The 11,525-nt window shown below is 41.9% G+C and overlaps 1 protein-coding gene across 2 annotated transcripts; it reads right to left on the bottom strand.

Moving 5' to 3' along the window:
- Positions 1-373: 373 nt before the first annotated feature.
- Positions 374-11,493, bottom strand: csf1ra (colony stimulating factor 1 receptor, a). Of its 2 annotated transcripts, none has more exons than XM_029441117.1 (22): positions 11,353-11,493; positions 10,953-11,073; positions 9,161-9,442; positions 8,705-8,992; positions 8,460-8,596; positions 8,202-8,367; positions 7,903-8,104; positions 7,243-7,358; positions 6,986-7,097; positions 6,692-6,891; positions 6,275-6,366; positions 5,987-6,113; positions 5,674-5,778; positions 5,416-5,526; positions 5,112-5,274; positions 4,927-5,009; positions 4,681-4,784; positions 4,158-4,280; positions 3,957-4,068; positions 3,769-3,868; positions 2,788-2,899; positions 374-2,432 (listed from the first exon to the last, which is right to left on the bottom strand). In XM_029441117.1, the coding sequence occupies exons 2-22, from the start codon at positions 11,002-11,004 to the stop codon at positions 2,286-2,288; spliced, it is 2,934 nt and encodes a 977-aa protein (XP_029296977.1). In that variant the 5' UTR covers positions 11,005-11,073; positions 11,353-11,493; the 3' UTR covers positions 374-2,285. The 2 variants fall into 2 exon arrangements, with proteins under 2 accessions (XP_029296977.1, XP_029296979.1); XM_029441119.1 differs by having other exon boundaries at positions 9,161-9,439.
- Between the last annotated feature and the right edge of the window lie 32 nt (positions 11,494-11,525).

Here is an 11,525-nt window from a genome sequence, read left to right as displayed (position 1 = left end):
AATGCATGACTGTATTCTTTTCAGAAAAATGTTATGCATGCAAAATTATAGCTTAAAATATGATACAGCGCTGTAGTGTGCTTCCCACCACCTAGACCAGCTACAACATTACAAAACTGGCCATTTTCATAATGCATACTCTGGCTTTTTAAATACTTAAGTACATTTTGCTTCCAATACTTCTTTGTTTTTACTTAAAAGTACGGAAGAACTTACTAACCAACACAAATCCAAAGCACAGAAACCGTACAGTTACAATCTTCACCTTTTGTGTAGCAGTGTTATTAATCTCATTATGCTTTACATACCTGAACACATCTTTATGTTTTTAAACATAATGAGAATCTTATTGAGAAGAAACATTAACATAAAGCCCAGCAATGTTTGTTTTTTAATAAGATCATGGAATTGACAAGTGATCTGAAGAAATGAAGAATGAATCAAGAAATTGGCAGCTGAAGGAAACAACAGAGCAAAGCAAAGAAAGCTCTGTGGAGATTATTATGCTTTACTGAAGCTCAGTCATATCTCAGTTTCTTGATGGATAACCAAACAGAATGTACCTCAGAGGGTCTGGCCCCCCACACAGAGTCAGAAAGTGGCGAGCTACTTCAAAAAAAAGAAATGCGATTTTAGCTGAAACCACACAAAGGAGAAAAAGCTTGTTTTGACTTTTCATCGTCTCTGGCAGGAATACTTCCCTACGAAGATTTCAGAGTTGTGCAATGTTGACAGATACTGTGGGAAAAGTTCCAGAAATAGGAAGTGAGGAGAGAAGAACACAAAGGCAGCACATTCCCACTCTAACTCAGTGAGGTACAACAAAGAGAACCGTGGTTTTAGAAATATCTGGCACCACATCATAATCATAATCATACACAGAATCATAAGCATATTTTAAAACTTCACTTTCTCAGTTTCAACAGTTAAGCTTCATTCAAAGTTTTTCAGTAATTTAATTTGCAGCTTTTGCACTGATCGTCTCATTTGCACACAAAAACACACACTGTATATAATATTGATGTACTACTATGTACTCTACGACATTCCAGCTAAAGTATAGATAATTCTTGATTTACATAATGAGATATATACATTATCAGACATCTCACTCGTGTTTCATTCAGATGCAAGCACATTTGAAATGCCTGAATTCACACAAATCTGCAGTCTGCATCTCTCGCATAGCTTATATGTTATTCTAAAATCTTCAAACAGTTGGCAGTGAAGGCTGACAGCTACATATAGACACTGGTAAAGCTTACATTCTAACGCTACAGGAAACCAGAATATTAAGTTGTGCCCCGCAAAAAAAACAAACAAAAACTAAACGTTCACATCGTAAAACATGGAACATTGTTCGGATCCACAGATTTCCCTGCTCAGTTCAGTTGCATCCCCTGCTCCTAAATCACTGAACACTGAACACTGCTTAATTAATTAGATTGAAGGGGAACAATCACATGTTGCCACCAAGTGACAGCTGCTATAACTGTGTTACAAGAAATACAGCTATGACCAAAGCACAGAGAGGAAAACAACATGGCCTTTCTTTGCCTTCTCCACGGTGGATTTAAAACGTTAAAAAGAGGGGAAAACACTTGCACTGTTTAGATGTTTAATTAAGGTGATCGGAGAATAAAACCTAACTTGTCTAGAGCACATAAAGATGAGTAGTAACACAGTAGTTGTTGTTGTTGTGGATCCAGTGTGACTGCTAGATTTCTTTCCTCGGAGCGACCATACATGATGAAAAGGCAGTAAACCTGACCGAAATCTCTACAATAACAAGGCATCCACTATCATGGGGCAGTAGAAGAAAAAAATACACAGCGGACAAAATTGAACTAAGAACACTCTCAAAAGAAAAAGACCAGGGGCATATAAGTTGGGGGAAGTAGGGTACTGTGAATACAGGGACTTCGTGTGAGGAAGGCCCACAAAGATGAATAGCTGTGGATGCGGGGAGGGGCCCGTATAGAATTCCTGCGTACAGGGTCCAGAATTTTGTGCTATGCCTCTGGAAAGGATAGTTTGTTTGACATGTTTCCTCCTTTCATGTCTGGGAATTTCTAGTCATGGTCTGCAAAGAAGCAAGTCACATGCTTGCTGCAGCTGCTTGTCTGTCTGGCGAGCAGGCACAACAGGCAAAAAATAGCTGTGACTCTCTGCGACTGTCCGGCGGTAAGAACAAGCTGCGGTACTCTGGCATCGAACTACAGCTGATCCCACTTTCCTGATGCTTGTTGATGAGTGATTTACTGATTGATTGGCGGTCAGGGCTTTCAACAAAACTGGTAGTTGTTGGTCTTCATCAAAGGCTGCTCCTCTTCCTCGCGGTCACAAGACTGGTCACAGGGGCCGTCGCACGACTTGGGCTCGTCACACACTTCACCCTCTGTGACTTGCTGCTGCACATTCTGGTAGATTAGCTGTGGAGAGGCAGCATTAGGATGGTGAGACTTCATACAAGAAAGATTCATCTCAGTTTCATCTGAATATTAAGGCGTGATAGGGGACGAAGTCTTGCATTCAAACAATACATATTTAACAATATGCATATGTTCCTTGGGAACAGCACCAAGATAAGATGTTAGCAAACCAAATCAATTAATTTAATTGGTTTCACAGCTCAGCTAAATCTGTTTTTTTCTCAGGGAGAATAAAAGTTAAAAAAAAAGAGGGCTTCCTGAGGACATTTTGGCCGGGGCATCACGTGCTTTGTTCCATGGATAGATTTGGCAATGTCACACTTGAGTCACTGAACTCTGCTTCACACTAATTCACCTGCTCCTGCTCAGGTTGGTCCCCGAGTAGTCTTTCTATCATCTGACTGATCTTGCTAAACGTTGGACGCTCTGTCGGCTCCAGATTCCAGCACATCTTCATGATCATGTAGCTGAAACAAAAGAGAACTGTACTTAAAAAGCTGATTTATTCCAGAGAGGTTCCCTGGGCAAAAAAACATTGACGCTATACATTTTAAGGGGGTTTATATCCTAAACTGTGCACTTCTAAAACTGGTGTAAAATCAGGAAACTGTATAAAGGCAAAGTAGACAAAAAAGGAGAGGCTTATGGAGGTGGTGACGCAGTTTGATAAGAGAGACTCGTTCATAAGAACCTCTGCCCATCCAGTCTCATTTTGCTGCCGTGAAATAGCAGTTACATGGTTTCCTAGCTTTGAGATCATGTGGCTAACAGGCAGAACTGAGGCCTGACACATCAGCAGAACAACAGATGATGAGGCCCTGACTCAGATTCAGTCCCCTCTGTTTCCACAGTTAGGCCGGGTGGTGTGACAGCAACGCCAAATAAGCACACACAGATGTTAGAGCCCTCTGAGATAAAGGGAAAGGCACTCTGCTTGTTTCTCATTCCGCTTGTAAAGTTTAGACTTGTTGTGTTTTTGGTGGTGAGATAACCCAAAGCAAGTAGATTAAAATCAGGAATGATGAAAGTACTATCTTTAATAAACACTTATTGTTTAAGCTTTTATCAACTTAAATGTTAATAGTTGCTACTGTTCCTCAGAGTCTACTAAGCTGCACGCTAACATTTTACCAGCTGATAAAAACCATTGACTCAATGGTTAAACCACAGCTGATAGTCACTTGATACTCCTGTAACTCTCAAATGATAATCAGGTGACAGTATTAACATTGGCTGAACAAAGTAAAGTGTCTTCTAAAATGTGGGGCATGGAAAAAGCAGCAGTGACCCATCTTTGTATGAATCGGTCTTTATGTTTCTGAAGGGCCGAGCTTACATCTCCGCCCGGGCAAAGTTTGGCTGGCACATCTGGTAGCCACGCTTCACCATCTTGTAGAACCTGGAGTCCACAGCCACGCTGGGGTAGGGGCTCTTGCCTAATAGACAATAACATACAGCAGGTTTAGCAAGAAAATCATGAGATAAATGTGTGTACTTGTAGGGTACATGTGCATGTGTTCTGACCTAAAGAGAAGATCTCCCACAGGAGGATACCATAGGACCAGACGTCACTCTGTATGGTGTAGACACAGTCAAAGATGCTTTCTGGAGCCATCCACTTCACTGGCAGACGAGCCTTCACACACAAAATAAAAAGGACACATTTTTTAATTTTATGTAGTCTATGACTTGGTTAATGTGAAGTAGCTCTACTCGGGGGCTTACATTGCCTTTCACCACGTAGTTGGAGTCATTCATGATGTCACGTGCCAGGCCAAAGTCACAAATCTTGGCCACTCTGCGGTTGGTCAAGAGGACATTCCTGGCAGCCACGTCCCTATGAATACACTGCACACACACACACACACACACACACACACACACACACACACACACACACACACACACACACACACAGTGGGTTGTAGTACACATTGAAAGACAAAAAGATCCCTAAATAGTGAATCTCAATGCAGCATGAAGAATTATGATAAAATATATAAATATAATATGAAGAATGTAACGAGGAATTCCCCTCACGGATGATTTCACACCCTTCATTCATCAAAGCAATACTTTTTCCCGCAAATGTTGATGCTTTTTTCTGAAATCTAGTGGGGATTTTGTTTGTTGTGTGGGTAATACCCACAACACCACAGCTGCTGCTGCTACTGTAAACTATCACAGTAATGTTTCTGATTTTAGTTGTGTGTTCACTTAGATCAATACTAGTGATAACATCACTCACGTTTTTGGCAGCCAGAAAGTCAAGGCCCTGAGCCACTTGAAAGGAAAACCTCAGCAGGTCGTCAATGTCCAGTGGCCAGTCACCAGTCTCCTCACATACAGAGTCTTGGCAAGAATCAGACAGGAATATTATTTGTAACACCCAGGGTCAGGAAGTAAAGAGGCTAATCCTTATTAGCATTCTGCAGCACAATGGACCCGTTTGTGTTCATTTAAACTGGGATTTGGGGGGGGAAGCTTTTTTTACCTGGAGATGATTCCACATTTGGCACCCTGCTGGGTCTCATCTCTAAGTAACTGCTTGAAGATGCACTGGAGATCCCACTGTCACTGTTGGATGGAGAAGAAACGAGAAGAAAGACAGAGTGGGACATCAGCCAATTAATGTTTTTCACAAATCATCATCAGATCTGCACATGTCTGGGGATGTACCTTCTAATGAATTGTTTCTGACTGCAGACGTTCTTGTAGTCATTAGAGTCCTCCAAACTGTCGGGAACACTCAATACAAAGTTCTCAAATGTCTCTGCCTTCTGGCGAAGGAAGTTCAGGAGGTCACCGAGGCTGCAGTACTCTGTGATCACAAGCACTGGCCCTGATGAGGAGGACACACATCATGTTAATGTGGTTGCATGCAAATTACTTAAATGTACTAGATTTTCCGTCAACTGGATGACAAACATGTTATTTTTTTATATTCTAGTTTCATCAAACATAATACATAGTGCTGTCTGACCTCCATAGGTGCATGCTCCCAGTAGATTGACAATGTTCTTGTGGTGTCCCAGGTGGCTCAGGATCTTCAGTTCAGACATCAGAGCTTCCCTCTCATCTGAATGGGCACTGGCTGCAGAAACACAATACAGATTGTCATCATATCTGACAATGCACAACAAATGATTTAGGTGGGAAGTTTTCTCTGGAACATTTTAAGATTTGTCACTCTGACTCGCTCAGGTAAATAACAGCCTCTCTGTTACTAACATCGGCTCACCTTTTAACATTTTCACAGCTACACGCAAAGCATCCTCCTCCATTCCCAGACCATAGGCTGTGGCCTCGACGACCTTTCCAAAAGCTCCTGCACCCAGGATCTTTCCTGGTTGGACAGAAAATACAATGAGAAAGCATTTTGAGTGAAACCCAAACCAGGTCGGTCAGCCACTGTCAAAATCCAGATTCTCTCTCAGATACTATTATGTTTATATTTCCAATTCTTGTATATTTCTAGAGGACTAAATAATTGTTTTAAAAGGGTTTCAAAATGTGAGCGCATTTGAGTCGATAAAGAAAAACATGGCGCAGACCTAGCTTCAGCTTGTCTCTTGGGAACTCCCACTTCTCATTGTAAGGCAGCTGAGTGGGGTCAATGAAGGTGTAGTTGTTTCCATCTCTTGCCTCAATGATCTGCCAACGGATCTCATACCTGGGTTTCTGAAGATGAAAATAGGAGCAGATGGTAGTAAACCACAACAACGAAAACACTGCAGCTAAGTAGCCAGTGTCCTGAGAAAATATTTGAATGTCTAAAATATGTTTTTCAACTTAGAATGCTATATGTTTTGGTGGTAAAGGATGTAAGTAGATAATTTTACCTGCTTATATTTGTATAACAGAAAAACTAGTAGCACAAGGAGGATGGCCAGAATGCCTGCTGCTCCAGTCAAGGTGGAAGTGAAGAGTTTGTCTGCAACATCAGAGAAAGATCAATCATTATTTAACTGTCATACAAGCTAACCTCCTTCTGTGCATACTCTTTGCATTATCATTGCCGTATCTTTGGATACTTTTTGCATATGTTTAGTTTAGGAAATGCGCAACACAAAATGAAACAATAGAATAATTCAGTTTTAAAACCAGCACAAAGGGATCTGCTGACCATGACAAGACAATTTCCCCAAGACATTAGATTTGGTTCACCATGTGACTGTACAATAGCAATTCGAGAAGTACAGCACTTGTGATCACATCCTGAAAGAGAACCAAGGATAATAAATCGATCCGTTACGCACCAGAAACCTCCATGGCAAAAGTGTCGCTGCTGATACCGACAAGGTTGAAAGCCACACACTCGACCGTCATCCTCCGGCTGGAGGGCCCCACGGTGAGGACGCTCTCCACCTCCACGGCCCCGTACTCCTCCCTCTGGACCTCCACTGTGGGAGCCTGCAGAGGAATCGCCAGCTGCAGCCCTGTGTTGTTTCCATTGCACCTGCATCATAGCAAAACATATACAGTCAGACAAAGGGCTTATGTTATATGGTGACATTTCTTCTGACTACTGTTCCCTGTGCAGTGAAACTTACGTAGGCCGTATCCCAAAACACTGGTACCAGATGATTCTGGGAGCAGGATAGCCAAATGAGGTGCATGTGAGTGTGGTTATGTTTTCCCATCTAACCACAGCAACAGGCCTCTCTGCCAGTGGGGAGAAATGAATGTAATGAAAGGCCAACAGCAATTATCAGATTTAAAAGAGACAAGTATTTTCCCTTTTTCTGAGAGAAGCTAATCATTCACTGTGAACATGTTAACTCATTTCATTTGTGTTTTTGTCACTTACGATACATTTGGACTTGGAATGTGATGGATGCATTGACCAAATCACTCCTGGCATAGAAGGTGTATTGCCCTTGCTCCTGTGTATTCATTCTCTTAAGCTGCAGAGTAGCATGGTATCTAAAAAGACAAAAACAAAAAGGCTCTTTTTAGAAAAAGAGATAAAGAGGAATCTGAAGTGGCTCATTCTGTGGTTTGAATTCAGACGGTTTCAATGTGTCATCGCAGAGTACGTCAACAAATTAAAAAAAAAGGAACACTGTTTGTTTCTATAGCATGACCTGAGGAAATGTAATGACCTTGGTGTTCCCTGTCAAACTCGCCAAAAATCCACCGACAGCACATTTTAAATACAAAGTAGCTTCCTCTTCCTGTAGTACATCCTATTATATTTTCTGTCTCCGGCAAGATTTTAGGTTTTGTTTTAGGTTTTGTTATTTCTTCTGTTTGTCAGCAGGATTACGGAAAAACTAAAAACCCGCTTTTCATGAAACTTGGTGGAAGGGTGTAGCATGAGCCAAGGAAGAACTAAAGAGCGGATAACATTCACTTTTCACTTTCTGCAGTCTTCGAGTGCCCTTTTAGTTTTAATTTAAACTGTGCAGACATTGGAGACAATAACTTTCCTTTCCCTTTTCAGCAGCACCCGGCCTCTGTGTCGTACCTGTTGTTGTATCTGATGAGCTTGTGCACCTGTGTGGACGTGCTGGGAGATGTTGGCGTGTGCCATCTGTGCTCTGTAATGTGAGGGTACGCTTCGATGACCACGGTGAGCTCCAGATCCTCTCCCTCGTTCACCTCCAGTGAAAGACCCTGGTGGGCCAGTTTAGGGGACAGCTGGGGCAACAGCCTGATATAGGCTTTGTCTGTTCAGAAGAACCAAAAACCATTTGTTTTTAATGGTTGATGATTCCAGGCTTTTCAATGTGAGACATAGCAGAAGTGGTTGTTTCTGTGGCTTACCTACGACCAGCAGGTATGTCGTTGAACTGTTCACCCCTGCTTCATTAGTGCCCGTACAGGAAATGTTTCCTGTGTCTGCAAGGTCCACAGCAGAGATCGTCAGTATGCTCTTTATGTCCAGGCGGTTTTCTCCACTGGAGCGAACCCTCTCCTCGATCGTTGGTTTCTTAAGACAAGAAGGCCAAATAAAATCCGATTTAGAATCATGAAATTGGATTACTACAACAACAAGAAACTCCCAAAAGGCCTCATACTGACCGACTTGGTGGTGTGTTTCCAGGTGACATTGTAGTTGAAGTTAGGGTTGTGTGTTGTGCAGCGAATCTTGAGTTCCTCCCCAACAATGCGCACATATTCATCCATCTCCAAGAGGACATATGGAGGGAAACGAAGCTCTAGAGCGAGAGAGAATCATAAATGAGTATCAAACTTGATGCATGCGTCACTTTAAATGACTCTATGACAGCTTTGGGGGGTCCTTCCTAACAACCCAGTGGCCTCACTCTGAATGACGTTGATGGAAAAGGCCTTGGAGGTCTTCTCCACTCCGTTGACCCTGGCCGTGCAGACATAGTCAGCATTATAGCTGGGGTGGAGCCTGTGGATGAGAATACCACGGTGCCGGTCAACTGTAAAGTTCATGCCTGGCGGCACGGAGGTGCTATTGTCCATACGGAGGCCCAGGTCTGTGGCTGCTGGGTCGGTCAGCAGGCAGGGCAGCAGGTAGTCCTCACCCTCCTTTCTTACCACCCGCAGGGACGTGCTGCTGGTCCAGAACACACGGTTTGGATCTGGTAAAGAAAGGGGTGGAGACAATTAGTTTGATCATAGAGTAATGGAATAATGTGAGATTTACACAGTAAAAGTATAACCATTGTGGATAATGATCCATCCAAGCACTTGCAGCTCAACATTAGGAAGAGTGTCCTACTGTTCTGCTCACATTTATCCACGCTCACCTTTTACGTACACATGTACTGAGGAGGTCAGTTGCTGTGACCCAGTAGTGTAAACACACTTGTATGTTCCGGTGAATTCTGCAGAGGGACGTTCAACCATTAAGGTGCGGACGTTCCCGTTGCCCTTGGACACGAAGCGTCTGTGTTTGGCAAGCCTTGTTTGCCAGTTTACAGGTCTGTCACCCTCACACCTCAGATCCAGAGGGGTCCCAGGTCTGACCACCACCTCAGAACTCACCACCACCTTAGAGTTGAACTTGATCAGCGGACGCCTCCATTCTGCTGAGAAGGAACGCAAATATAATTGAATGAATGCCTTTTTTTAGGTGGCACAGTGTGAGGTCAAACAAATCAAGATAGACTTTGTTGTTGGAGTTTTGCTCTATTTTGTGTTTCCTTGTTCATAGTTCAAGACTTTGTTTCTGTTCTGGTCATTAAAAACAACTGAGCTGTCTCGCCTGCTGCATGAATCAAATCTATTTTAGAAGCAAATCTCATGAATTCAGGAAACAGATTGAAGACTAGGACCATTATAACATCCCTCGGTCCTTCTCACTTCTGCTTTTTTTGTATGTCGCTATTGCAACACTGTAAATACAAAATGCTTCACACCTGTTACTGTTTTATTTTTACTTAAGCCCTCTCGTTCAACAGCAAAAATGAGAGAAGACACATGTTCAAGAATCTGTCGCATGGACAGAGGAGTAATAATTTTCAGGCATAAAGGAGTATAAAGGACGTGACCCTCAGGGAGTGTTGAAGCTTTAATAAGAACAATGTTCTCTTTGATGACTTTGTTAAGGATTTGGACGTTTGTAGAAACCCAGCAGGACAATTTATCACATCTAGAACTTTCTTTGGGGTTGTGAAAATCCTGGAAAAACTGACATCTTTCCTGTTAACCTGAAGCTTTCTCTCATTTAGTGTTCAGTCTACACTTTCGGTAAAGGTTATAAAAGTGTCCATTCAGAGGTTGGGACAGTGCGTTTTGAAGCTTGAAGCAGAACTGAGATTCCATGTTCAGCATTTTCTTCTTCTCACCACAGAACGATAATGTAGAGAACTAGGAATGAAACCAATCAGCATTTTAGTTCTGAATCTCCTGATTGTCTGTGTGAACAGTTGCCTTTACCTCAAAGTCCCTGTTTAATCATCTAAGTGAACTATTGATCCAAACTCAAAACAACCCCTATAGCGCCACATACATTAATGTGCCAGAAAGCAAAACAAATTCTTTCAGTCATAATCAAACTAAACAACAGATGCTTTTATGTGTTCAAATTTAAATACATGAAATTGCAATTTGATGCTTGGCGGGTGATATTCATATGTCATGTTCAGAGCCGAACCAAAATGGGAAAAAAGGAGAAAGAAAGTGTGTGTTGGATCCCAAATGGAGAAGCATGCAGTGTTTTTCAGCTCCTCTGCACCGACCACGAGTTTATGCCATGAAATGTATGATAAAATCATTAGAGCATAATAAGCAAGAAGTCATGTTTGTATTTAATAAATAAATAATTGGTCAGTGCAGAGAAATATGTCCTTTAAGAATATATGTTCTTGAAATTGGACTCAATTTCAAATCTAAACCATTTAAAGTTCTTTAAATACGTAATTCTACATATTGTCAGACTTTACATCTTTGAAATCCATATGAAAATGATCAAGAAAGTCTGTGTGTCTTGTCTGTTTTAGAGTGGTCGTGTTTGCCTTGCTTTGTTTAAATCTACAGTAGGTATGAAACAAACAGAAGAAAAGAGACTGTGTGCTCGTGGTGTTTGTCGGGCCTTACCTGAAGCAGCAGAGGCCACGACCCCTAGCAGCAAAGCGAGGTAGGACTGCATCCTGGATCAAATCCAAACCAGCAGTTTGAATGGTGATATTCCCGTGCTGCAAAACACACTTCCTTTGATCTGTCCCAAGAGAAATGAGAAAACCACATCTGAAGTTGTGCTATCACTCATCCCGCTCATCAACTTCTCTTTTCTGACTGGTCAGAGCAGCTTTGCCCGTAAACATGAATCACAATTGAATCTACTGCAATTTAGTTTGTTTTCTAATGTGTACATTCAATTAGGAAACAGATTAATGTACACAGTACTTTGAGGAAGTGTTTCACACAATACAGTCACTTCACCTCAAAATACAGGTGATGTATTATGCGTTATTTATTTATTTATTTAAGTACTAACCTGCAGATGTCTTCAGTCTAACAGAAGGGAATAATCACTTTCCTGGGTTTGATGTTTCCAGCATCCAGAACGGACACAAGAGTCCCTTCTTCTTCCCTTTCTGTTCGCCTCTGACCTTCTTCTCCCTTCTGCTTGTTTACAGTCTCTTCACTACTGAAGTCACACAGCAAACA

This window comes from Cottoperca gobio, chromosome 10 (genome assembly GCF_900634415.1).
Source record: "Cottoperca gobio chromosome 10, fCotGob3.1, whole genome shotgun sequence".
Taxonomy (NCBI): domain Eukaryota; kingdom Metazoa; phylum Chordata; class Actinopteri; order Perciformes; family Bovichtidae; genus Cottoperca; species Cottoperca gobio.
Note: the sequence above shows the minus strand (reverse complement) of the source record. Positions and strands in the feature narration are given on the sequence as shown.

Excerpts from the sequence above, each read along its gene's own strand:
- csf1ra (XM_029441117.1), bottom strand. The coding sequence starts at position 11,004 with ATGCAGTCCTACCTCGCTTTGCTGCTAGGGGTCGTGGCCTCTGCTGCT. Across the intron at positions 5,779-5,986 it reads AAGAGACAAGCTGAAGCTAG|GAAAGATCCTGGGTGCAGGA; the intron begins GTCTGCGCCATG and ends CTGTCCAACCAG. Across the intron at positions 4,785-4,926 it reads AAATGTGGAATCATCTCCAG|ACTCTGTATGTGAGGAGACT; the intron begins GTAAAAAAAGCT and ends ATTCTTGCCAAG.